The sequence below is a fragment of the Falco peregrinus genome, chromosome 3 (assembly GCF_023634155.1).
Source record: "Falco peregrinus isolate bFalPer1 chromosome 3, bFalPer1.pri, whole genome shotgun sequence".
Lineage (NCBI taxonomy): Eukaryota > Metazoa > Chordata > Aves > Falconiformes > Falconidae > Falco > Falco peregrinus.
Genome location: NC_073723.1, coordinates 72,331,604 through 72,359,402, shown reverse-complemented (window position 1 = coordinate 72,359,402; position 27,799 = coordinate 72,331,604). Strand labels below are relative to the sequence as shown.

The 27,799-nt window shown below is 38.5% G+C and overlaps 1 protein-coding gene across 1 annotated transcript in view; it reads right to left on the bottom strand.

Annotated features, from left to right (window-relative positions):
• The window catches only part of LOC101923785 (dynein axonemal heavy chain 5-like), a 176,294-nt gene that overhangs the window by 132,344 nt on the left and 16,151 nt on the right, over positions 1 to 27,799 (bottom strand). Inside the window, exons 12-29 of the mRNA XM_055800529.1 lie at positions 27,503 to 27,704; positions 24,174 to 24,269; positions 23,242 to 23,415; positions 23,059 to 23,148; positions 22,190 to 22,345; positions 21,086 to 21,225; positions 19,330 to 19,481; positions 12,669 to 12,876; positions 11,759 to 11,846; positions 11,519 to 11,642; positions 11,239 to 11,402; positions 9,975 to 10,067; positions 8,676 to 8,879; positions 6,780 to 6,860; positions 6,292 to 6,696; positions 6,017 to 6,135; positions 3,675 to 3,811; positions 2,458 to 2,620 (exon numbers count right to left, since the gene is read on the bottom strand). Coding sequence (XP_055656504.1) covers positions 2,458 to 2,620; positions 3,675 to 3,811; positions 6,017 to 6,135; positions 6,292 to 6,696; positions 6,780 to 6,860; positions 8,676 to 8,879; positions 9,975 to 10,067; positions 11,239 to 11,402; positions 11,519 to 11,642; positions 11,759 to 11,846; positions 12,669 to 12,876; positions 19,330 to 19,481; positions 21,086 to 21,225; positions 22,190 to 22,345; positions 23,059 to 23,148; positions 23,242 to 23,415; positions 24,174 to 24,269; positions 27,503 to 27,704 — 2,796 coding nt within the window. The remainder of the gene's footprint in view (positions 1 to 2,457; positions 2,621 to 3,674; positions 3,812 to 6,016; positions 6,136 to 6,291; positions 6,697 to 6,779; positions 6,861 to 8,675; positions 8,880 to 9,974; positions 10,068 to 11,238; positions 11,403 to 11,518; positions 11,643 to 11,758; positions 11,847 to 12,668; positions 12,877 to 19,329; positions 19,482 to 21,085; positions 21,226 to 22,189; positions 22,346 to 23,058; positions 23,149 to 23,241; positions 23,416 to 24,173; positions 24,270 to 27,502; positions 27,705 to 27,799) is intronic.

Genomic DNA, 27,799 nt, shown 5'->3' with positions numbered 1-27,799 from the left:
CTGGGTGCTTCTATGCTGAGGGACAAGTAATGTCCTTAGAAACTTTGTCTTAGACTGGCAATTAGAAATGGAATCACTGAGACTGGTAATGAAAGTTGCTGATTTTTTTGTAGACGTACCTTTTTTTCTTTGTCTTGGTCTCAGTAATATCTTCTAACAGCAAGTTCCATAAGTTATACACTATGTGAAAAAACTACTCCATTGATCAGATTTAAATTTCCTTCTTATATTTACTGGACATTCTCTTTATATCACAGTAAAACATAAAGGGAAACTTCTCTCTAGCTGTTATAAACTTCTATAACACTCTCTAACACATGCATTTTCTCTAAATATTTATCCTTTTTGTCTCTTTTTAAATGGATTTATTTTCACGTACAGTTATTTCTGTACATTCTTCTTTTCATGATTCCAAGTTTTCTATTGTATTACTATTTTTGAAAGGGGTAGCCACAAAGAACATTACAGTGAAGAACTACACATATCTTTACAATTATGTTAAAACATTAATTGCATTCCCAGTATTCCTGCTCCTTTCATAACACAGCATACCATCTTAGTTATTTCTGTGGTAGCCCTTGTACACTGTTTAAACTTCTCCAGCTTTAAAGAGAACAGCTTGATGCAATAATGCTAGCAAGCTTGCCAAAGGAAGAATAGTACTGAGTTAGACTTCTATTAAGAAAAAATGTTTACTGCCTATTGGTGGTCACCTTCCTCCAAATATAACGTAATACTTGAGAGATGGAAAAAAAGTCACACATGAAGTAAAAAAACCAAACATATAACTTTCAAAACTTATCACGCAATGGCTTCCTTCAGAGTTCTGGGAGAAGGAAGCATAAAGAGAGTCCTACCAACCTGTAAAATATAATTAACTACAGAAAAAATGATGATGCAGATTCCAGAATTCTCCTGAAATTATATCAAGACTTATATTGTCCAAGTGCAGAAGTGTATATATATTTCACATACATTCATTTTTATTATTATTATTTTTAAAAAGTGAGGTGGTTTTTTTTCAAATTAATGACTAGAAGACTAGAAGACAGCTCACTCAGTTTTTCCAGAAAGTGAAGAAAATCTCCACCCCGCTCCTTCAGTGTGTACACAAATGAATCTAGATAAAATGGTGACACAAAAACTGAGCACAAGTAATATTTCTTAGGCTTTGCAAAGATCTGGATGAGAAGAAAAACACAGATTTGATCTCATCTCTTGAATAATACCAGAATCTAAGTGAGGTCTCTCTCAAGTCACATTGAAGAAGCCAAAATCAAAAGCTGATCAGAACTACTGGTGAAGCAGACACACACTGGCTGCTCCAGAAGAGAGGTTCTGCAGAAAAGAAAGCTCTTAATATACTGAGTATGAACTTGTCTTGACAGAAGTCACTGAGAAAGCAATCAGAACCACTGTGTAAAGAGGTGAAGAAAATGCTTATAAAAAAATAATAGAAGAAGAAAGAAAACAGAGAGGCAGTTCACATCTTTTTTCCAATAAATATGCACAGGATAAAAATACTGCACACTTATTTTCACACTTTTGCATATAATTTGGTTCTTATGTATATTCTGTAATTCCCATTAAAAGTAAAATATAGACTGGTACAGATAACTGCTCTAAAGAATGGATGCACTGAATACTTAAGACCTACATATAGACTCTCCACTTTTGCATGTAACAAAATTTCCCTTTTCTAGCAATTGTACCTATACTCTAGTGCCAGGAATCAGAATTCAAAGAAAGCGGGCAAAGGGGAAACAATCCAAATCCTCTTGGTCTACGAGCCCCACCCTCTAAGACAAGTAACCTGCTGGGTCAGGGAAGTCTTGGAAACCCAGCCATGGCTCTTGAAGAACCAAAGGTGCATCTTTACCAAGAGTAGAAAAATTCCTCTGACTTAAGCAAACCATGGTTTCACCTAACTGTTATTTTGCATGTGACGTGGAAAACATTATTCCTCTCAGACCTCATAAATAACTCCCCAGAATTTAGTATGTCTACCTACCCTTCTTGAAATAACAATGTCAATCCATACAAACACGTGGAAGTAGACAGTAACTTCAAAATTGTCTAACATCACAGAGTAACAATTAATTAGCTGTAAACCAAATCACTGAGAAGGTAATATATGAAGATCAGCTCCAAAGGTTATTTATACTCTACAACCACCTTGCCCACAGGTTTATGCAACTTATTTATTAAATAAGCTACAACCTACCATGTTGGTATAGCCCAACAAGCCTAAAGTGACTCATAGGCTGAGCTAATTAAGGTCACACACTAGCTGCATATTGCACCAAAATCTGCAGCTAGGGTAGCTGTGCTGATCACTCAAGCCTAAGTCTGAAATAAACCAACAGATTTTTGCCCCTCAGAGCAATTTTCACAAGCTAATTAACACAGACAGCTGAGAAATAAAAATTGTATGCATCTCAACAAATAACAACTTACTTGTTTTGAAAATCCAGAAGTTCATTGTTGATTTTTTCAATATTTAAATCATTCCAAAGCATTTCATTGTACCCATCGATATTAGCAGTAACGGAATTACAAAGACTGTAAAGTTTCTGAAGCAATGCAAGTTCACGTTTAATTTTGTGCAGTTCAGGATACTCTGTTTCAAATTTTAAAATAAAAAATCTGTGAATATTAATTAGGTACATCTGTATTCATGAACATTAAAATCCTTGTACTTCTAAAATTGGTATTTAATAAATGTATGAAATCAGACTTGCAGTCTTTCAGATAGTGTCTAGTAAGAAAAGCTTTTCCAGTTATGTTATGTAAGAATATCAGATTTTGATGCACAGTAATTGTTTAGATTCCTGATTTTTTAGTAAATATTCTTCTATAATGGTAGATGGAATCTTATTAGGGAGGTGCTGCACCTACCTCTCTGAGGGAGATAATGTTGAAAAAGTAGCTGAAATGGCAAAGGAACGCACTATAGCTTTAGACAAGAACTAATATTTTCCCTGTCTCAATTTGCACTATTTACTTAAGAGGCAGAGGTTGAGGATGGGGGTGTGCTTTCAAAATAAAAATACAGAATATATTACACAAGAGAAGTATTTAAAAAGGACTTGCTTAACATAAATGTTTTGATTAGTTTCTCTCATATCTTTGGGGGTTTCTAATTAATTATATTGTGATTATTGCATATGTCTTCAGACAGGAAAATATACTGAATTTAGCATGCACAAATTAAAGTGCTTATCATACATTCTGCTGTAACTTTAATTGATACCAGTCTTCCAAACTTGCAGTTGTGTCTGACTTGGAGACATAAGGATATTACAGATCAGTTTTGCACAGCCCAAGGGAATTCATTACGTATCTGGAGCAGGGACAACTTGAGTACTTTGGCAACATGTTTCCCAAATTTGGACATGGAAGAATACAGCCAGGAGATATACTACAGAAAAAGCAAGAAACCTAAGCAGCTGGACCCTGAGATACCCTGGAACAGTGTGATATTCTTCCACCTGATGCTTATGTATGTGCAGACTGAGGGCCAGTTTCATACAGCTGCTTTTTATAGGAAAGACAACAATAAATTACTGCAAGGAAATTTTCTACAATGAATCCAGCACTGAATGCACTTAGCAAGACCCATAAGAAAAAATTAATAGCCTAGGACCAGGCATCCATATAATCTAAGAAACTACCTGTGACGGGAAGACCAAATAATTCTTCCCCACCAGAAAGAGAGATATACTTCCTCCACAGTTCATCAAATTTGGCTTGGAAGATCTGTAATCTGTCACTTGCTTCATGGGGAGGAACATTCTCCTCACTGGGGCCCCTGTAAAAAAAAATAAAATATTCAGTGCAAGAGTGCAAGTAGCAACCATTCAGGTTTCACAAAGAAGCACAATGAAACCCCGACCTTATTTACTGAACAGTATTTAATATTTTCTAACATTTTTTCTAGAAATTTTCACAAAAGACACTAAAAGAGAAAAATGAAAATGCAAAGTATATTCAGCATCCCAACATTACACATTGAGTAGTTTCTGAAAGAAAGGCCAATTTATTTTCTAGTTATAAAAGTCAGCTAGGTTACCATACATATTACAAACAGTTTAAAAGTTCTAGAAATGTTTTGTCTTTGTTATTTTCCATTTCTTCTGTAAAATACATTTTAGTTATTAATTTAATTTATATTCTTAAAAAGGGAAAGAGAGCAGGTATATAATTCAGGAGTGAAAACTGTGGCAGCTGGCACCAGAACCATAATTAAGCACTCAAAAAAGTAACAGAAAAAACCTTGATTTTGCCCTAATGACTACATCTCTGCTGGAGGACTGGGTGTAATCCTCAGCTCTCATGCCTGGCACCACTTCATGGCTGCATCATAATATTTTGGGATAAGAAATGTAAGGACGTCATCTTCTGTTGTGCCATGGTTATTTCTAGAAAGACAGACAGGCACATGGGCATCAGAGAGCAGTGTAGGGCAGCTGCTTGGCAAGGAAAATGGAACCAGGAGATGAAAGCAGTAACACGGTCAGCAGAGGCAGCCCGGGCCTGGTCCCATAGTACCTGAGCAAGGAGAGCAAGTCAGGCCTGGGGATGGTAGTTAGGGTCAAATGAGAGTTTAGATCTTTAGACACCTTTAGGGAAGGTGAGTCAGCAAGTCAGGGTCAGGAGCAGGTCTAGTGAAGGTAACTGGGATGAGACACAGTCCAGTGGTTACCAGGCTGTTCTGAGATCAGGCTGAGAAGTGGTTCTGTGCATTGGGATCCAGCAGGGTCCATGGCCAGGCAGAGGCACAGCTGTGACAGAGCTCAAACTGTACGTCGGGGCCAAACATTGAATCCTCAGCTTAAAAGCAGATCCCACAGCAACGGGTGTCAGTCTTGCTGAGGCCTCCCAGCAGAGCTCTTGGAGGCTCTGTCACCAAGGAAAGGGGAAGCCCTCAGATACACTAGCTCTCAGTTGGCCCTGAGCCCTGGCAGTTGAACCTCCAGAAGCAGGGCTGCTCTCAGGGTCCCTACAACTGGTAGCAGCCACAGTGTGTTTCCATTAATTCCTCTGGACAACTGCAAGAGCAGAACCGCAGGCAGCACTATGCATCCACACTAGCAACTCGATGCTCTAGTAGGTTCCTTTTAGGTACAAATTCACCTTGTCCTGAAGTGTTGCGTTCAAATGCACTGCTAGTGTGCCTTCAAGAAGTTTCACTGCTATTGAAGTGAAGGTTGAAGCCAAGTACCTGGTTACCATTTGGAGCACGCTGCTTGTAATACTAACGCAAAAGCACCTGCCCTAGGAGAAGAGTATATACTCTCCAGGGCCCTCCAGCAGTGTGTGCTCTGTGTGTTCACTGAGATCAGTCCATAACAGCAAGGCATCCTGCACAGGCTGTACTTAAAACTGCTTCACACTGCTCACAGGCTATAGGTATGCAGTGCCTAAGGTCAGCTGCTGGCATGAACTGCATTGCCAAAAAACACACACCGTGCATGTATTGTCCTAGAACCAGAATGGACCACAGCAAGCAAAATTCTGTCTTTCCTTCTTTGTTGCTAATGTAGATGTGTCCAATGAAGCACAAATACCCCACAATTAAAAAAAAAAAAAAAAAAGTAAACTTAGAACTGAGACTGAGTAAGACTCAATGAATTTAGAAATACCCAGAACTGAAATCTCCACTCACACCAAAGGAACTACTTATATACTTAATATTAAATACCTGCTTAAGCACTTTGTGAGTTTAGAAACCTGAAAAAAACATTAAATTTGGATTTGGATTGAGAATTTGATTTTTTTTTCCCCAGTCTATTAACTCTTTCAGAATTTCACCAACTCCAGCACTGAAATTATGGAAATAAATCTATGACAGTAGAAGTATCTCTCATCTGATATGATTCTGAAATCAGGTTTTTCATTCAGCTGTCATATATACATTGAGGCTGTGCTGTGTTTATTTTTGGAAGCCCTTTAGATACAGCATTTTTGAACAATCACTAATAAACATGATTGTATTGCACCACAGGTCACCTACTTTTCATCATAATCTTTGTAAAATTTTGCAGTATCAATCTGGAATTCTTGAACACCCCTCAGTAAATCTGTTTTCATGTCTGGCTGTACCTTCAGCAGCAAGTCCTCAACCTGCAGTGCCTATATGCAGACAAAGATGAAAAACACGCATAAAAGAAGCAGGAGAAAAAGCACAGGGGTTTAAGTAAGATGATTTTGTTCTAGTGTTTCAACATTAAAAAGGCTGACAATAACTTTCCTATATATATGAGTCAAGAAATAATACAGCTATGATACCTGTGTGTTTAGGTTCTTCCAGGCATAAGCCAATCCATCAACTCTTTCTGTATTTCCATCTTGAAAGAGCAGACTGTATTTATGAAGCACAGAATAAGATTCTTCTATAGGTCCAACTGTCATGTCAATTTTAATCTCATTGTCTCGGATTTCCTTTAGTGCTTCCATTGCTCCCCGTATATCATCAAGGTCATGGATAGGTCTGCTTAATCTCTTGCTAACATTTTCAATGAATGAATAAATTTCATCCATGTCTGTGGCAGACTTTTTATTCAAAGCTAATCCAAATGCTCTTTGTCTTGAGCGGCATTCCTGAATTAAAGCTATTTTCAATGACTCTGTCGCAATATCCACTGATTCCAGTACACAGTGATTTGGTAGTTCTCTGATTTGCATTTCTAATTGCTAAGACAAACACAAAAGTTCAGCTTTTAATTTCACAACAATTTCTCTGAACAGTTCACTTTTATTAAAGATATAATACTTACAGAAAAGTATCTGATTTGAGTTTGGAATTCAGCCACTGTTGGTTTAGTATCTATAAATTCCCTCACTTTTTCCTCTGGATCCTATATATAAAAAAGTTTATTTTATTTAGCGTTGGTATTGCAATAACCTACAGGGGACCCAGTTACCTGATGTACTGTGAAAACACACAAATGTTCCTTCTCTAAAAGATCTTAAGATATAAGCATTAAAGTGAAATTATTTTACTTGAACTGCTTTTCCTAACTCTCACTCTTTGTACAGTAGTCTTTAAAGCATTTGAAATCTATCTGTAACTCAAAAATTGACACAGAGCTGGATATCCTTTATCCGTCTAAATATTACTACAAAATTTACAACATAGCTGCTAAAACTTTGCTGGAAATATTTCCTTCCCACTGCCCCTTCTGTCTGCAAACCCCCAAAAGCAGCTCACATCCTCTAACAGGTAGTTAAATGGTAGTAATTATACTCCGCCATCTTCACTCTTCCTGACACAGTATATTTAACTGCAGTTTCTAGCTGCAAATGGCCTGGCCATTTGAAGAAAGGGCAGCTTGGCAGGGAAGGATGGGTCTAGGGGAAGAGGAGGCATTTCTCTTGCTGGAGCTTGTTTAAAAGCAACAGAGCACTGAGCATCCTTCCTTTTCATAAGGTAGGCCCGTCTCTGCAGAGGTGAGAACTTCAGTGTCACCAGCTCAATAAATGTGCTAGATTCTCAGTTCATTACAGACAAATGATCTTCACCCAGGTCAATGACATTCATCTACAGTCTGCACTGTGAGATCCCTAAGAAGCTTCTCTGCCCGATGATGAGTTACCAGTGACAGCTCCCAGCAGTCCCACAGAGATTATAAAGACAGGGGGAAACATTGCCGACTCCTGAGGAATTTTAAGGTTAAGGAGCAGATTAATTGACTATTTTAGAAGATTTCAGTAAAAAGGAAACATTATCATGCTATTGCATCATCCAGTCTCACTGTGTCTTGCCTAGGTGAAATGACACATCATCAACATGTAGTTAGTTCAAACAGTATCTCCAAAAACTGAGGTAACTAAGCATTGAGATTTGGAAGGCCAAAAGCCATGAAGAGGTGAAAATGCCCTGTCTTAGCTTGAACTCTAACTACAAAAGCATCAGCTGTGTGAACATGGTCACCTATGAGTTGGTTTAGAAAGGGGAAGTTAAAAATAGTGAGCAGTTACATAGGTAAGGTCACTCCTATTTCGTCTTGGCCTGACTAAAGCACCTTTGATAGGTTAAGAGCAGTGGCTGTCCATCCACTGAGTTGAATTTCACTAGTCAGAACGTACACAATGTTTTATTTTATTAAATATCTCCTGCCAAAACACTCTTGAGAGTTTTACCATCTACGTGACTGGACCCACTTCCTAACGAAGACAACTCCATCAGCCAAGATTCACTTCTCCTTTGGAATCCTTATACTGGAAAGTTTTTCTACATTTAATTTAACATTTTTGTAAAGAAATAGAAAAGCTACTTTCAGCAGTGATTGCTGAAAAAGAACTAGTCAGTTTAATATTCAGGAGTAGTTTTGTAGTCTGCAATTTCTCAGATACTATGCTAAATTTTGTTCTTTTTTATAACCTATGCAGACAAGATGCTGTGAGAAAGATGCATAAGCATATGAGAGAATAAGCTTGTTTATGCTCCAACATCCTTTTTTGGTTTTCTGCTATCTTCCTTACATGGTTTAACAGGTAAAGAATTACAAGTTCTGGTCAACACAAAAGTAGAAAGAGGTATTATGGGTATATGGATTCTACCACGAAACCAGTGCTTCCTACTGAGCACATAGTCTCCTTACACAACCCAAAACAGTTTATTTAAAAGATTTCACAATATAGCAATGTATTTTATTAAAAATGTATTTGACCTTGTTCCAGATGCCTGAAAATTCAGAAAAGCTGTTCAGAAGATCCAGTGCTTCGGTTTTAAGAGATAAAATAATTGTATTTAGTTGGATCACCAGTTTGTTTACATCCTTATGCTCGATGATCTGCTTGTCCAAAGCTTTCAGTGCCACCATCCTGTTAAGTTTGCTCTCATCACCTAGCTCTACAGCAAAACCTTGTTCAATCTGGCATAAAGTAAACAAGAAAAAAACATGTCATGTAGTTTTATTTATATTTTTTTTACATTACGGAATGCCCAATAATGCACACAGGAAGTACTTCTGAGAACAGGTAAGAAGTACAGAGAAAGCATCCATAAGGAGACTCCCTGCTCTTCACTTGGATTTTTACAGAACTATAATTCTAGTGTTAAAGCCAATTTTATTTAAAAAATAGCATGTGGAGCTCTGTATTAGTCATCACTGAATGACATCTGTCAAATATGCATCATACACAAGTATAACTGGGCTGTTTCCTACTCCTGTATAAATGCTCGGGTCTTCCTGCTTTTAGTGTAGATTTATGATCTATACCCATTCTCAGTCAAAAAAAAATCCTGGAGGCAGTGAAGGGTTGGCTGCTTGGAAATAAGCAAACAATTCTCCTTGAGGAAACCGAATTCAACCCACTGTCCTAGTTTGTTTTTATTACTTTTTTGCAGGACTTGAGTGGGGTTTTTTCACCAAAATGAGCTGATCTGTTTTTCACGTCAGATCAACAAAATAGGAAGGTATTTTTACAGAGACACTTTTCAGCACAGATCTATATAGATCTGTATTTCATTAGAACAGGAGAGAATTAAGGCCATTTGAATACCATTACTGTGCATTTCTGTACTTCAACAAATTTCAGTTTCTATCTATACTTCAGACCTGCCCAAGGTTTTAGTGCTCATTTTAATGCCAGTTAAAAGATTTATATTGTATTTACTGTAGCATTATAGGTGCTGTATGCAGCCTGAAAGTTTAACTTAAACTATAGGTTTTGCCTGGGAAGACTGATAATAATTTGTACTTGGCTAGTAGGACCCATGCATAATGTTAGTTTTCACACATTATCAACACTATCATCATCATACTTGAGCAGTATAAAAGGGTTTTTTAGAGCAACTTTTGATTTTAATATTAGAAACCACCAAACATAAGGTTTATGAATTATTACTCTTATCTTAAATTAATTAGTATAGAGAATTGTATTGGTATAGAATATATTCTTATGAGATTAAGAAATGTTAAACAAAATACTAAATTTAAAAAAAAAAGTCAAAATAAAATACTCACCTGCTGCTGTTTATGATGAAAGTAAGCAAATTTCCACAGGGGGATATCTTTGGCTATTGATAATACGATATTTACAGCTTTGTTTACAGCACTCTGAAAACAGCAAAACATTTATCTTGAGCACACAGTCAGATTATGACCAATAAGGGGGGGGGGGGGGGGGGGGGGGGGCGGGAAGCACCAGCAGGGAGACTGTCCTCCAGATGATACGAAAATGGAAAAATTATACTTCTGTCTTTACAGGAAATATTCTAATGAGCATGATGTAGGCTCACCCAAAATCCATTTTTTAAGGGGAAAAGGTACTCCATAAAGTTTTATCACAGTCCTCCTATGTTGATGTAGTTTTCAAACAAGAACATGAGACCCTTGTGAACAGTAATCATGAGTCACTGGGGATCATAACTTAATCATAGTACTATTTCCCGTTAAACTGGTTATAAACATAATTATTTATTATTAACAATAATATAGTTTTCACATTCACATTAGAATACCTGAAAACATTTGTCTGAATATGTGATGGTATAGTTTATAATCTATACAGGCAGCTATACAAATTATTGTATAACTTATTATATCTATGGCATTTTAAAACTACATTTTGTGGTCTGTTTTCTTACTGACAAGACCATGAAGGCTGCAAATGAAAACTGAGAAATAATTCCATTAAAGGTTTTGACAGTGACAATGCTAAATGAAAAGTCCACAAATCAACACCATAAACAACTAATACTTTGTGAATAATTTCAGGTATCACAGCCAATTTTAAGTATGCATGTAAGAATTTTGCTGAATTAGTGTAAGTTTAAATGAGTGTTCAAATTTTTTCACAGTTTAGTGCTTTAGGCTAGTAATATTTTTCTTCATATTTCACTACTACAGAATGCTGATTTATGAAAGATACTTTAAATTGATAATATTGTTTTATATTCTGAAAGAGTTTAAGGAGACTAGGAAGTCAAATCAGGCTGCATCAATGGCATTATTTTTTTATTTTTTGCATTCACTTTGAAATGTTTGCCTCCAAGTAGCATGAGTTACTGAGCTTTTAGGAAAAGGCCTTCTGCTGGCCTGCATAACAAACCTGATCAGTGGCTTCATTTCCTTAGCACCCAACAACGTCACAGACTCAAGTGACTTTTAATTTTTTTTCCCCTTCCTTTTAGTTCTCATACCAGATTAGACTTGCACATGTTGTTTTTAAACAATTAATTTATAAATGTTTTACCATAATGACTGAGAGGTACAATTATTTTCTTACCTGAATATCTTCAAGACTTGGCCTCAGGACAACATTTGGAATAGCCAGTTGAATTTCAGCTTTAAACAAGGGAACCCTCTGTGTCTCTACAAACTTGGTCGTCTGATACCTCAAGTCAACAACACGCAATCGATGTCTTAAGGACTCTAGAGAAATCTTCATGCCTAAATAAATATAATATTTAAGCGAGGTTATATTTTTTACCACAATAAGCTTAGAGGGAAAAAAAAACTGAGAGCAATGTAAAAAAATTAAACATATCTGAAACAGACTCACTCACATCTGACCAAAGAGTCAGTATTCTTCTGACAAAGCTGTCCCACCAGATTATAGCAACTACAGGACAGGCATCCTTGGCAGCGTGTTTTCTGTTTCATGTCAAGATATGTACAGGCATATGAATCCTGAACAGTGAAAGAGAAATTCTTAGGAAAGTAACCATGTTATCCAGCATGTAAGTGAAATATCAAGCATCTGACTAGGTTATAAAAGATTACTTTTTACACTGTAGAGGTCTTACCTCCAGAGATCTTCCAGCATCTGCTTTCAGTCTGTGCTTAAGAATATCTACCATTTCATACACAGAGCATTCCACTTGCTGACTCTGTCTAGAAAAACAACCTTACAGTCACCCACAGGAAATCAAACATAAGGAACACCCTTTGTTATTTTCCAGGCATATACCCCAAGTCCCACTGCACTGTGAAGAATTCTATGTGCAGGGAAATACCCTTACACTTGTCAGTTTGTTCCTATTGTTTAGCCATACAAAGAATGTGAGACATTAAGATATGCAGACTACCATGAAACCCATTTGTCAGACTCTGTAATAGCTGATTCAACTGGACTTCATAATAATTAAAGAAAAATAAACGTTATTTTCAAGCTATAGTTAATAAAACAGGTTTACGATGATGTTGATGCAGTAAGGTAATCTGTGAAATCCGTCAGGAAAATAAAAGCAAAACCAAAAAAATTAGAAGATATCTTATTTTGCACAGTAAGCATAAATATTTTTTTGAAGGAGAACTGAACTACTATTCCTCTATAACCTGAAAAATAAGGATAGGAAAAAAAATTGCAGTGCTGCGAGAATGGGAAGCCTTAGAGTAGCTAGATAGCATTAAGAATCAAGCAATTAACATGGAGATGAGATTTCAAGTCTTACCCATCTTCATTTTTCTTGCTATTGATTAGAATGACATAAGAAGAAAAATATGAAATGTTAAACACTACAGATGCAGTTTTACATCTTCTGTATTCAAGATACTTGAGAGTTTCTCCCTTGCATCCTGAGACTATCATTTTGCTTTAGACTAGTACCGTGTTACAATAATATTTTAAAAGTAAACTCTCTATGCATAAAAAAGTAATACATAAATAATCCCTCCCAAATATGGCCTTCAAATATGTACAATTAATAAACCTACTGAGACAGTTTGTGAGCAGTAGAGACAGCAAGTTTTTCTATCTGTTCCAGGAAAGAAAGCACATCTATAGGTTCATCTTCTGGCAAAATTATCAGAGCAGTGTTCGACATATCTTCCAGAATTCTTTCAATTCTGCATTCCAGGGTATCAGCTGCTTCTTTGACCACGTAGTCCAACTCCCTCAGGGTACTATAAACATTCTCAATAACTAAGCAAGAAAAACAAAATTAAAACAAATCATGCAAAATACAGACCTCTTAAATCTCATCTCCCCTTCCCCCCACCCCCACCTTGGTATTAAAAGAAAATGAGGATTTAATATCAATTAAATATGCAATTAAAGCCTGAAACAGAAACATGATGGACTTGCTACTTTGGAATCTTTAAATGAAACCATTTTATAATAAACAATACAATAGCTTTTAAAATACCTTTTCTGTATTAAAGAACATTGTAATGAAAAGGATCAACAAAATACAATGGAAAATAGGAAGCATACAACTGTCCAAACACTAATTTACATACATACACAGTGAAATCCAGTACTTTTATAATTGTAATTAACTTATAAATTCAATGGCTAAATTTCCCCCAGTCAAGATTACACACTGGTTAAATCACTAGATTTCTTCTTTCATGTGTATGGTCTAACTTACTTTGGAAAGAGATAAACTGAGTGCTTTAACAGATCGGTTGATTAAACTAAAGGTAAAAACAACTGTTTCTGAATAAACTGGATAAATTCTTTCCATGTCTTTCATACTTTTCATTGCAAAAAAGAAAGAAATATGTCACCTGACACCCTTTGTCTTTGTATTTATTACCAGATAGTATCATTTGAATCACCAATAATCCTTCCTACTGTATGTAGAAAGAAATTACTATGACATGGCAGTGTGACAGTGGTGTCCAACTGCTGATGCTTTAAGTGGAAAACATAATTTATTCCTATTAGGAAATGAGTGATGGAGCTTGTATTTTTTGTTGACTAAAACAGACAAAGAATCTGACCAATTTCTTAGCTTTTTTTTTTTGTAATGTATAAATTAGGTAGTCATAAATCCATTTTTTCATCTTGTCTCCTGAGTTCCAGTCTAGAAGGCAACCATGGGCCCCCATACCTCTACATATTAGAGGAAATAAGGCACTTAAGACATTAAGTTCATGCACAGCGAGTTCAGCACATGGCTGGCAGGTCAGAGTTATTTTGTGTACGCTGAATCAATGGCTAATTTCTAAGTGCCCAACATTCTGGGCATGTTAAACATTGCACATCTTCAAAAAGATATGATGCATAACACTCAAGAAAAGTACTCCTTTCTATGGGTGATTCCAATTCAGTTACAGCAGCAGGAAACAGGAGGTAGCCCAGATACTCGTGCTGCATAACCTCTATCTTGACAAAAATGGCCAGGTGCCACCAAAGCAAATGTTGATCCAAAGAACCATTAAAACCTGCATTATAGTTACTCAGATAATTAATGAAGCGCAGAGAGTATCTAAATGGATAAATAAATAAATGACATTGTAAAGACCTTCCTTATGATGTGATACTAAACAATGCAAAGCAAACACAATTCATTTTAGAGCTATAAAACAAAGATAAAAAAACACTTGCCATTGGATTTTTGTGCTCTGGTCAGGCAAAGGTCAAGTTCAGCTAAAAGTTGACCAGTCCTGCCTTAAGCACCAGTCAGAGCCCTGTGCACCAGTGCACATGAGAGGGTCACACATGAACAGCTGTAAAACCCATGCCCCATTTCACATTCATATTTAGGCTTCATCTGTTCTTGTTTATCTTGCTGGTTTTTATTTTGAAGAAAAGTGAAAGCCTAATGTCAGTCTACCTCAACTGAAAACTGATTTACAAGCATGAGCTATTGTTTTCTCATGGAACTGCAACATAAAAGTCTTGCTGATGATTTTATGAATGTCCATTCCAATAATGCTTTTATAACAGTTAATCAATGTTATGCCGTATTTGATAGGGATAAGACTGTATCTTACTGTTGTGTGGAAAAAGATCGATGCATAATTGGTGATTATAAAAAAAGTTTTCTTAGAAAAAAACAGGATTTGGGCAGAAATCTCCAAATACTATATATCTCTTACTAATTTCAACCTTGGATTTAGACATGTCACTTTGAGGATGTTCAGCATAAGTTATGAAGATTTTTCTATAGATAAGAGATTATTAAAGCATCCCATGTCTGTTCTCGTCTCACATTCTTGTAGCAGTCAGGCTGTAATTATCTACCTAAAGAGAGGTCAGTCCACCTCCATATAATCCATTATTGATTTTTCCAGTAGGCAGTGATGAACTTGCAACAAGAAGTCCAAGGGCAATCAAGAAAGACTTCAGGGCCTTGGCATGACTGGTTAAGGGATCAGGAGCACAAGCAGTATTCTCCTCTATCCTGCCAGTAGCAGGGAATGATGAGGGAAGAAACAAGAATAGCCACCACATCAATACCTGGCTCCAAGCCTGGTGTCACCAGAATAATTCCATTTTTTTTTTGTTCATGGGTTGACTTACACAGCAGCAGGCCTGCTGGCAACAGATGGGGTACATCTGTCTGAAAGGGGGAAAAGGATCTTTGCACAGGAGTTAGCAGGGCTCATTGAAAGAGCTTTAAACTAGATGTGAAGGGGGAAAGGGATCCAGGCTCACTAAAGATAACGCTGGGGGCAGCACACCAGTGTCTGCCGGATGGTGTGCTAGTGAGGTCCTTCCATCTGCTGTCTCAGTGGAGGTAGGGGATGGAGATCCATGCAGCAGCAAAGATGCAAGGGTTATCGATGTGTTGGAAATCACAGAAGCACCTGAAAATGGTCATATAGGAATTCGGGCTTCACGCCTCAAAATGCCCAACTGAAGTGCATCTACACCAATGCACGCTGCATGGACAACAGGAGGAGCTGGTAGCCATCGTGCAGCAAGAAAACTATGGCATAGTTGCCATCATGGAAGCATGGTGGTATGCCTCACACAACTAAAGTGCTGCAATGGATGGCTATAAACTCTTTAGAAGGGATAAGCAAGGAAAGAGAAACAGTGGGGTAGCCTTGTATGTTACCAAGTGTTTTGACTGCCTAGAGCTTGATGGTGATGACCATAGGGTTGAGTGTTTATGGGTAAGAATCAGGGGGAAGGCCAACAAGGCAGATATCATGGTGGGAGTCTGTTACTGACGACTCAATCAGGATAAAGAGGCAGATGAAATATTCTACAAGAAAATGGGAGAAGTCTCAAGATCACTAGCCCTTGCTGTCATGGGGGACTTCAACTTGCCAGATGTCTGCTGGAAATACAAGAGAGCAGAGAGGGAACAGCCTAGGAGGTTCCTGGAGCGTGTGGAAGATAACTTCCTGACACAGCTGGTCAGTGAGCCAGCTAGGGAAGGCACCCTGCTGGACCTGCTGTTTGTGAGCAGGGAGGGACTGGAGTGTGACGTGATGGTGGGAGGCTGTATTAGCTACAGCAATCACAAAATGAAAGGTGGTTTGACTCTTGGAGAAGTAAGGAGGAAGGTCAGCAGAACTGTTGTTTTGGTCTTCTGGAGGGCAGACTTTGGCCTCTTGAGGAGATTGGTTGACAGAGTCCCTTGGGAGGCAGTCCTGAAGGACAAAGGAGTCCAGGAAGGGTGGGCATCCTTCAAGAAGGAAATCTTACAGGTGCAGGAGCAGGCTGTCCCCATGTGCTGAAAGACGAATCAGCAGGGAAGACTGGCCTGGCTGAACAGAGAGCTTTGGTTGGAACTCAGGTGAAAAAGGAGAGTTTATGACCTTTGGAAGAAGGGGCAGGGAACTCAGGAGACTACAAGGATGTCCTGAGGGTATGCAAGGAAGAAAATTGAAAGGGCCAAAGCCCAACTAGAACTTAACCTGGCTACTGCTATAAACAACAACTGAAACATTTCTATAAATACATTAGCGACAAAAGGGCTAAGAAGAATTTCCATCCTTTATTGGATGCAGGGGGAAACATAGTGACAAAGCATGACGTACTTAATGCCTTCTTTGTCTCTGTCTTTAATATTAAGACCATTTGTTCTCCTAGCACTCAGCCCTTGAGCTGGAAGACACATGGGGAGCAGAATGAAGCCCCCATAATCCAAGAGGAAATGATCAGTCACCTGCTACACCACTTAAACACACACAAGTCTATGGGGTGTACTGAGGGAGCCAGTGGAAGTACTCACCAAGCCACTTTCCATCATTTATCAGCAGTCCTGGCCAACCAGGGAGGTCCCAGTTTTCTGGAAGTTCGCAAATGTGACACCCATCTACAAGAAGAGCCCGAAGGAGGATCTGAGGAAGTACAAACCTGTCCATCTGACCTTGGTGTCAGAGAAGGTTATGGAGCAGATCACCTTGAGCACCACCATGCAGCACGTGCAGGACAACTAGATGATCAGGCCCAGCCAGCATAGGGCTATGAAAGGCAGGTCCTGCTTGATGAACCTGATCTCCTTCTATGACAAGATGACCTGCCTAGTGGATGAGGGAAAGGCTGTGGATGTTGTCTACCTGGACCTTAGTAAAGCCTTTGACACCATTTCCCACAGCATTCTCCTGGAGAAACTGGCTGCTCATGGCTTGGATGGGCATACTCTATGCTAGGTAAAAAGGTGGCTGGATGGCAGGGCCCAAAGAGTGGTGGTGAATGGATTTAAATCCAGTTGGCAGCTGGTCACAAGTGGTGTTCCTCAGGGCTCAGTATTGGGGCCAACTCTGTTTCATATCTTTATTGATGGTCTGGATAAGGGGATCAAGTGCACCCTCAGTACGTTTGCAGATGACACCAAGCTGGGCAGGAGTGTTGATCTGCTTGAGGGCAGGGTGGCTCTGCAGAGGGATCTGGACAGGCTGGACGGATGGGCCAGGGCCAGTTGTGTGAGGTTCAACAAAGAGAAGTACCAGGTCCTGCAGCTGGGTCATGGCAACCCCACGTAATGCTACAGGCTGGGGGCAGAGTGGCTGAAAAGCTGCCTGGGGGAAAAGGACCTGGGGGTGCTGGTCAACAGCCAGCTGAACATGAGCCAGAAGTGTGCCCAGGTGGCCAATAGCATCCTGGCTTGTATCCAAAACAGTGTGGCCAGCAGGACAAGGGAAGTGATTGTCCCCCTGTACTCAGCACTGGTGAGGCCCCACCTTGAATACTGTGTTCAGTTTTGAGCCCCTCACTACAGGAAGGACATTGAGGTGCTGGAGCGTGTCCAGAGAAGGGCGGTGAAGCTGGTGAAGGGTCTGGAGCACAAGTCTGATGAGGAGCAGCTGAGGGAACTGGGGCTGTTTAGTCTGGAGAAGAGAAGACCAGGGGGATCTTACTTGTCTCTACAACTACCTGAAAGGAAATTGTAACCAGGTGGGTGTCGGAACCTTCTCCCAAATAACAAGCAATAGGACAAGAGGAAATGGCCTCAAGTTGCACCAGGGGAGGTTTAGATTGGATACTAGGAAAAATTTCTTCACTGGAAGAGTTGTCAAGCATTGGAAGAGGCTGCCCAGGTAAGTGGTTGAGTCACCATCCCTGGACATATTTAAAAGATGTGTAGATTTGGCGTGCAGAGACATGAGCTGTGGTGGACTTGGCAGTGTTGGGTTAATGGTTGGACTCAATGATCTTAAAGGTCTTTTCCAACCTAAATGATTCCGTGATTCTGTTCCATTTTTATATAGTCACTTACTTGGAAAAAGATCAGAGAGATTATGATAGGGGAGGAAGAAATAAAAATGCATGACAGTTTTAATAGTGTGATGCAACAGCTTAAACTCAGTAAATAAAAATGCCTGGAATTAAATAATGGAACTGCAACACAAGACATAATATGATGCAATATTACTCACTGAACTTTGTAAGAAAATTCCAAAGTCAAGGCTCTACAGACTCTCCCATCAATACAGCAGTATGGATAGCAGTTAAATATGACAAACAATTTACTCAGTTACACAGCTGTAAATTAACTAATTTAGTGACTTCACTGTACTCAGGAACTGAATTTGTAATGCTTCAATTGAGAGGCAAGGCAGAGGGTGAAGCAAAAAGAATCCTTTTACAACACTAATTGTCTTCCAGAGGTGAGGAGCCAGAAAGCCTCTTTCTTAAGGAAATAAAAACCACAGAAAATTAGGGGGGAAAAAGTGAGATAACTATTGTACTGTTTTTACATTTTTTTAGCGTCAAAATTTATTCTCTCACTGCACTTCTCACCAAGTCAATTCAATACAGTGACCAATAACATTTAGTAGGATTAAGAAATTCTGACACATTTCAAGAAACTGTGATTCTACAGTGATTTTGCTGCCACTTTATCACAAGACTAAAAAGAGGTGGGTTGTTTATGTGGGAGGACTTAAGAGTGGTAAAGGGACATCACCAGGGAGGCGAAAATAGGATATGCCTGGTAAAGGAAATTGTTTAAGGGCTGTTCAAAGATAGCTGTCAAACAGCCCTGCTTGATCTCCAGTTTAGAGCAGAACATAAACACACCATTTTCACCTTACTCATGTCTGACTTAATTCCATAGTCAGGGGAAAAGGACCTGGCATGTTTTTCCCTCATATAGATGGAGTGCTTTTCCTAAAACTGGCAGGGAAATACCTGGCAGGTATCATCTAACAACATGAACAGTTCACCATTTCTTCTCCTACTACATACATTTATTGATGTTCAAAGAAGTCCATGACAGCTGCATCAGGCCTGGAGTAAGGGCATCCTCAACTTGTTCTATGAATGGCTTCATCAGTGGTTTCAGTATAACAGGAATCCCATTCAGACATTGTTTGTAATCAATCAACAGATTCTGGAGTCTGAAAGACATGATCACATTTATAATGTGCTTAATTCAGATATTTGAAACAAACAGAAGTTTGGACACATCTTCAGTTAATAAGATTTGCAAGTTCTGACCCCATTTTAAAAATAAGAACTCTTCCTCGGTCAAACTAAGCCTCCTTCGCCCCCATGACAGCAGAACCAGACTGGAGAAATATGTACCTCCAGTAAAGTGCCTGTGATCAATTTAGAAAAATTTTCCTCCAAGCAGAATGAATTACAATTAAAAAAAAAAACAGGAAACTGAAAATTTTTGTTCCTTTCTTCCTATCTCACAAGACATGGCATGAAACAACACTGTTTGTTAGAAAAGCCAGATCAAAACCACTTTGGACACCAAATCCCCAACAAAAAGAGGCCAGATTCTTAATCAAGACTTACCAATATAGTTTCATGAAAACTGAGCTACACAACGAAGCTTGATAAACAAGAATTATAAGTGAGTGCAATTCTGAAGTCAGATACATAATGGGTTCCTTAACAGAACTGCTGCAAAAAAAGTAATAGCTGTGGTCTGTGGCAGATGAAAACCATGACTCTAAACATCATTGTTACAAACTCTATACTGTGATAACGCATTCATAATATATGCAGGACTGTTTTTCCCATGTTGCTTAAGCAAAACTCTACCAGTCTCTGAATGTTCCTTCTTTGCTTGGGGAGTCAGTCTGAAGTCTTTTTCAGAGTAGAAAGTAAGTTTGTATTTTTTTATTGCAAACATTTTCTGTACATTTTTGTTTCTCTTGGATGGAAAAAGTTGGTACTGTTGCTTTTTTAGAGGACTGTAGCACAGAGTTTGCCTTGCACATTAGAAGTTTTAGGTTAGTTTGTCCTAAAACACTCCACAGATAATTAACAAAAAAATGTCATGTAAGAAAGATGGAAAGCTTTAACAAGAGAAAAAGAGGAAAGGGGTTGAATTGAAGTGTTTATAAAACTCGTTGAACTTTGTCCCTCTTTGTCCACTTCTATTTAAAAACAATTTAAAGGATACTCCTCACAATGGATGACTTTTTTAAGACCTATCATTCTTGCTTAAAGAGTTAAAGAATTAATAATCAGCATCCCTGAGAATGAACAGCACAGAATCCGACTGTTACAAGGAGCAGAAAGAAATCATTTAAAATCCACAAAAGTTATTTCAGATATTCACTATGAGAGAGCATATTACAACTTAGGTGATTTATTACCTGTTCAAATGTTTGGGTTGTGCTTTAATCAAGTAGTAAATTCCAGCCTGTTTTTCTAACAGAAAAAAAAGCTTTTGATGTTAACTGTAGTATTTTGGAGTGTAATCCCCATGTTACAGTGCATAGATGCCTTAGCAGTACCAAGGAGCTCCACTTAGAGAGCAGCAGTTGCAGGAACAAAACAAAAGCATCTAGTAATGAGATATTTGTGGAGATAGGAACAGCTGCATGTTACCAGTATTAGTAAGGAAATGCCAGGTAAAGCAATTAAATTTCAATTACACCATCAAAGAGAAAAATTATAATAAATCAAGAGCACATACAATAGACTGAAAGCTAGGGATTCCCAGTTGTAGATGAGAAATCAATTCCAAAAAGTGCTCACTCACTCCATTTGATGTCTTTTAATCTGCTCTTCATCTGCACACAAGCCAAGGACAACATCTGGAACTTCAAAATGCATTTTTTTCAGGTATTTTGTTTCATAAAGTACTTCCAGGACCGCTGGGTTCAAGTTTACAAGTAACTCCTTCATGTAGCAAGGGAAAAAAAAAGAAATAGAAAATAAGGCAGTAGTTTGGTGGTTACACGTAGTGTGATATAACTGGAACATACTACAAGATGTAGATGACTAGAGAAGAATTTTAAAATGGATACTCATGTTTTTAGACAGATCTTCGTTCTCCTCCACAAATACCTGGCTTTTCCAACATTAATCTACAAAATCTTACACTGTTTTCCATTTCTTGTTACTCCTTCACTGTGTCCTAACCACTTAGCTCCTGTGACTTCCTAAGTTTAATTCTAGTTCTGCAGCTACACTCTGTGGAAGCTAATTTGCCTATCATCTCAGTTTCTCCATCAGTAGACTAGGGAGAAATTTTGTTAATCTCTGTATACTTTTGGGGGCACTAAATGTTATTAAGATGCTAAATAAATTTGAGAACTGGGTTCTAGTTGTCCATTATGTTCAACAAATGCCACATCTTAACCATAATTTCTCTGCACTACAGCAGAAAAAAATGATCTGTGAAGTAAGAATGGCAAGATTTTCTATCTCAGCAAGCAGTTTTGAAAGCAAATTAACAGGTGATTGCAATATACTCAACACAGTAATATTGACCACTATAGAAAAGACTATGACCTAATTAAAAAATCCTTCCTTGACTAAAATTCTGCTTAACATAGAAAATAAAACATTAAATAATATCTAAAAAGATGTAGGTAAGTCAACAATAGATATGTATTTGATGGGTACTGTCACTTCTACACCTTGAATGAGGCAGGAGCCTTACAAAGAAGAGACATGATGAAGTCTGTACCATAAATATACACAAAAAGGAAAAAAAAAACAAACCACAGTTCAAGTAGTTCATTTTTTTAACCCTATTAAGATTATCTTAATGCTGTGCTTCTCTATCCATGATATAATTAAAGTAGCATATGTAATACTTAACAGTGCAACGGTCACACAAAAAATAAATCATATTTACCTTGGTTTCTGGGTGCCTGACAAGTAAGGAAGTACACAGAGCATTTCTAGCCTGGTCAGCAAACCTGCACCAGGCCCTATGATAAATAAGTTCAAATTCCAAAAGAACTGAAGCCATTTTATTGTAGCTCTTAACAACTTTTTTCATTTCCAGTGTCTGCAATTCAAAGTAAAAGAAAAAGCAAACACCATTTAAACAATTCAACGAGTCTAACAGTAGAAATGCCCTCCACTAGGCTTTTATGTCACCACCATTAGGAAAACAAAAACAAAAAAAAGCTTTAAATTATGCTATTTTAGGGATAAGTTCAGACACAGAAATATAGAAATATATTTAAGAATTCAATTATTAACAAGTATTGAACTGCTCTAACAACATAACTCTTTTCCTGATTTTTCTTCTCAGTCTTGCCCATAAACCAAAATCTATACTATGAATTAAATAAGGCACTGATGTCCCACTGAGAAAGCTCTAAAAATTATATTCTTACCTGAAGCGTGGCTAGCGTTTGAGGTTAAGTATCTCAGTCCTCTTCCTTACAGAGCATAGCAAACAGAAGGCTCTAAGCTTAGGTACACAGCCAACAGTGCTACTATTAGGATAAACGCGAGTCAAGCCTCAGAAAGGACAAAAGCACTGGCCTAAGTCATCAGCTTACTGTCTCAAGAGAAGTAACTGTCCTGAGCTGCAGAAGAACAGCACTGCAAAAAGGAATTCAAATCCTAGAGCAAACACTAACACCTATCCTGTTGGATGAGCTTGAATACAAGTTGCTAGAAAAGTGAGCCTAGGAGTATAAAAATAAATCATCTATCTGTTAGTAACATGCTTGAAAGCTTAGCATAAAACCTCCTCTGCTAATTTCCAACCTTCAAAAGTGTGGTTTTCGTTTTAAGGAATGTCATTGGATGGTCAATTTTTCTGTATAACTGCTGAGCCCACATAATCTTCCCTGTTACCTAAAACACAGAAGATATGAAGTTATATCACCATTAACTTAAAAACAGTCAAAAAGCAAAGTCTTTTTTCTTTCTCAACTACTTCATTCTTACTGGTGGTATATTACGTGGTATAGGTGGGTTTTCTTTCTGCTTCTGGTATAGTTTTCGAACAAACTCTATGTCCTGGCTGTACTGCTGAAGGACAATGGTATACTTCTCATTAAGATCAATACGATCTTCTCCTATTTGTTCAAGCTTCATCAGAAGTCCCAGCATCTGTTCAGTCTAAAAAAGGATGGAGCATTCACTGCACAAGATGTCAATAGTTCAGAAAGTCATTGTTCATAAACTTTTTTTTTTAATTTAGAATACAAGTTGTTTAAGTTTTTAAGTTTTTTGTCTAAGAAACACAGAAAAGTCCACCCAGACAAGTTAGTGAATTTTACTTCTATATTTTGTCCCATATAGAATATATTTACTATATTTTGAACCGAGAAACTGCTACCACTACAGCATACTGGAATATTTCATCTTTTTCTGACTCTCAAATCATCACTCTTCTCCTGCAAACAGCTGTGGTAGAACACCTACACCTTTATTCATGCTTCATGAACATCCCATATCATGATCACGGCCTGAACCAATAAACAGTACTGACTTTAAGGTAACAGATGGCAGAAATTATTTCATTTCTCCTGCCAGTTGAAAAGGGTAACTTAGAAATCCAACATGAAGCATGGGGAACACCAGGATGAAGAAAGAAAATAAACTTAAAAAAATAGGTGTATAACATTGGTAAGGAAAGATGGAACATTAAACTGGAACATAAAAAAAAAAGATGGAACAATGAACATTATCTTCCAGCACTTCTGCAAGTGACTTCTAGAACACTTGTAATAGGCTTGATGTCCTCCAACGTTACCTCAGCCAGCCACCACCACAGTACAGGATACGGGCAGTAATGAAGGAGTTCAGTAGAAGCTGTGGGTACTCAGCCTTTCTGAGCACCAGAACAAGGGGTTTGTATTCGTAACATTACTTACAGTTACAGTCTTCTCAAACCAGGAATCCACAAATTCTTGTATGGACTCATATAATGCTGCAATTTGGTTCTTAAATTCAAGGTAATCTTTTTCAAACTAGAAAAGGGTAAAAGAAAAAAAAATATCTATAGTGTTGCTTTCATTTCATACAAAGTTCTTTCCCTGAAGTTTTTGAGGAATTAATTTTATCTGCCCAGTATATGTTTTCAGCACTGAGTTAAAGAGAACAGGGACGCCACCAGTAACAAATGCATTTACATTCTAAGCAAAGCAAACAAAAATAAGAAATGTTAGGTTATATGATTAAAGCCCTATGCACTCCAGCACACCCAGCACTGCCACAGGAGAGCACTCAGCTCACTGTCCAGGTACGATTCCCATCAAGATAAGCAAACTGGCAGGCTCTCTAAACCACCTTACAGACTAAGTAAGGGAGGTTATTGCCTAGGAGATGAGGGACTTACTACAGTTTACCAGGGAAAAGCATTTTGGGGCTATACAAAATGTATTATGGGAGTTAGGGAAGAAGCAAAGGCAGGAATCAATGTGGTTTGTGGGAGAAACAACTGCGGAAAAATGAAGGCATGATGGGACAAAAGAAGTCAGTCACATGTGAACAGACTGCTGGTCAGCACATTTGTCTATCTTTGCCCTGTGCCTGATCAGCACAATCTGTCTTTTCTTCTTACTTATCTCCATTTGTAACCATTTTCATGGGTGAAAGGGTTCTGCGTGCATAACGGTGTATGGGAGTTCACGTACTAAGCAACAGAATTGAAAGGGGCTTAAAGACAGCTTACAAGAAACATGAAAAGAGACATTTACCAAGGCCTGTAGTGATAGGAAGAGGGGTAACAGTTTTAAACCTACCCAAAAGAGGGTTGGTTTAGATTGGACATATGCAAGAAATTGTTTACGCTGACAATGGTGAGAAACTGGAACAGGCTGTCCAGAGAAGCTGTGGATGCCCCATCCCTGGAAGTGTTTAAAGCCTGTAGAGGGATTTTTAAAGGACCGAGGACGTAAGTTACCATTGTCTGGGTTGGACAACCCGGGCCTGTTAGTTGAAGCTGCAGAGCAGCTTTAAATTGTCCTGGAAACAAGCACTGGGAGAAAGAAAACAAGCTGTGCACAAACAAGAAGCCAGGTGCAGAGCAAGTCCTGGGAACCACGAAATCAACACACTCTCATCGGCACACTCTGATCAGGCACCTGCAGCATGCTCACCGTCAGTGACACGGACACCCACATGGCCAGAGACTTTTATCCTGTGTGTAAAGTCGGGTATGCGGTCGGTTTAAGTTATAAATATGACCTGTTTGTTTAATAAAGTGAGCACGGCATGTAGCCATATTGGTGTGATTGTCGTGACTTGGCTGATTCTCCACGGGGGACCCTCTTCGAAGGCCAAGCTGGATGGGGCTTTGAGCAACCTGATCTAGTGGAAGGTGTCCCTTCCCATGGCAGGGGGGTTGAACTAGATGATCTTTAAAGGTCACTTCCAACCCAACACATTCTGTGATTCAATGGAGACCATGGGTCACTGGGGACTGTGCACCCGTAGAGTCAGCAAATGGAGAGACTGGAGGATATCAAGGTCTAAGTCTCATCAGTCAACGTAGGAACCATGGATCATAGCAACTAGAAACACTGGAGCATGTGCATACTGCGTGGGTGGGTGTGTCACATGCAACGGCTAAAGAATACCAAACCAAACTAGGCAGAAAATAGGACAGAAGCTTAGGAACCAAGTGCTGGAGCAGTCACAAGTCTGGGCTGGATATTAAAGAGATTGGAGTGGTCTAAGAGTTGGCTGCCAGAGGGACCAGAGGGCCCAAGCCAGCTACCAGAGAGATGGTAGGGGCTGAAGGTCAGCTGTAAGCCTGAACCAGCTACAATGAAGAACTGTTTGCATGTGTGTGTGTCTGTGTGTCAGCAACCAGGACAGCAAGGGGATCCAGGGGCCAGACAGAGGGTAGGCCGATTGCCTAAGACCAGTTACTGGAGGAGCTCATGTGCATGTGCATGTGTGTTTAGGTCCGAGTACCAGCAACTGGAGTGGGCTGTGGGCCTTGCGGGTGTTGTAAGTCCAGGAACTGAGGAGACCTAAGTATCCAGGGACCAGCTGACGGATAAACTGAGTGTCTTACTTGAGGGATCCATGTACATGTACTTTTCACTAACAGGCTTTCCTCCTGCTCAGCCAGAGAGGTACAGGATAAGGCCATTAATACTGTTTGTCGTGAGCTGAGTGGCCAGGCCTGTGTCTAAGTGTACTGTCCCTATGTGTGCATACCTACTGGGAATCACATGCTCATCCTTGCAGCTGATAGGACCTGGGGACATGGAACTGCAACAGCCTTACCTCTACTGGGCTACCACATTTGGCAACTTCTAACTGGGAGTAATTTGGGTATTTATCTGTAATATCTTTTCCTGAAAGTCCAAAATACTGAGGACCTACAAAAAGAGTTCAGTATAAACTTCCTCTTGAAGAAAGCATTATACAGGCTTGGGAAGACAGTCCATTATATATATTGCTCCAACCATCTAGGTATAGAAAAGCCACACACTTTAAATTCCAGTTAACAGTAAATGTTCTCTTTCAGAAAAGAGCCACACAGCAAGTATTACAGAAATGTAAGCCATCAGCCAGCTAGGAGAAACCCAAATAAACATTTAAAGGAAAGTTCCTGACAGTTGCAAGCTGCAGTTCAGGAAGGCAAGAGTTTAAAGTCAACATTTCTAGAACTTCTATTGTGAGCCAATTAATCCTGCAAAGCAAGCAGGCTACAACTCAAAAAAAAGCATGTACAGGATGTATTAGAACATGAGTCTGAAGCACTTGAAAAATTACCTTCGTTTTTAGCACCCTGCTCAGCACAGGGAGTGGTATCATTCACTTCTCCCTCTAAAATGTTCATCTAAGTGCCTTCGTTATAATACTGCCTTTACTATTCCATTAAGTATTTTCAGTAACAATGAGTACCTCTTGCAACTAGATAAACCATATTTAATGCATTGACCTGCCTGAATTAGTTTTCAGTCTGCAGTTCAACATATATGTATATCAAAACAAACAAGTTTAGGAAAGGTTGTTTGTAGCATTACCTATCACACAAAAACTAGTTTATCAAAAATTAACAAAAACATTTGAAATAAAAGCCAAATTTACCCAAAGATTTTCAAATTGTATTAAATGATATGAAAGTACTATTATTACAGCAACATACTATTCGCAGTTACAAAATTTAATCTTCTTTGCATAACTCCAGTGAAAAGCACATAATTAAGGGAGTGATTGTCAGACAAGGGCTGAATGTATGTACCTCTTTTTTTCTGTGATCCAGAACATCATACTGTTTGGATTTGGTGTTTGTAGCAATGCTTTGGTAATGAGCACTGATCTCTTCAATACCTTCTATTTTTATACAATGAAGCTCTAAAAGGCTTTCCATAACATTGCTCATATCTGAAATCTTCTCCAAACGTTTACAGAATGTATCAAATTTTCCAAATATATAGTTTTCACTAAAAATAAAAAGCAACAGAAGGACTTTTATGCAAATCTATTTATAATAGATCTTTTCTATTTAACATACATATATTCTACCAAACTGCTACCA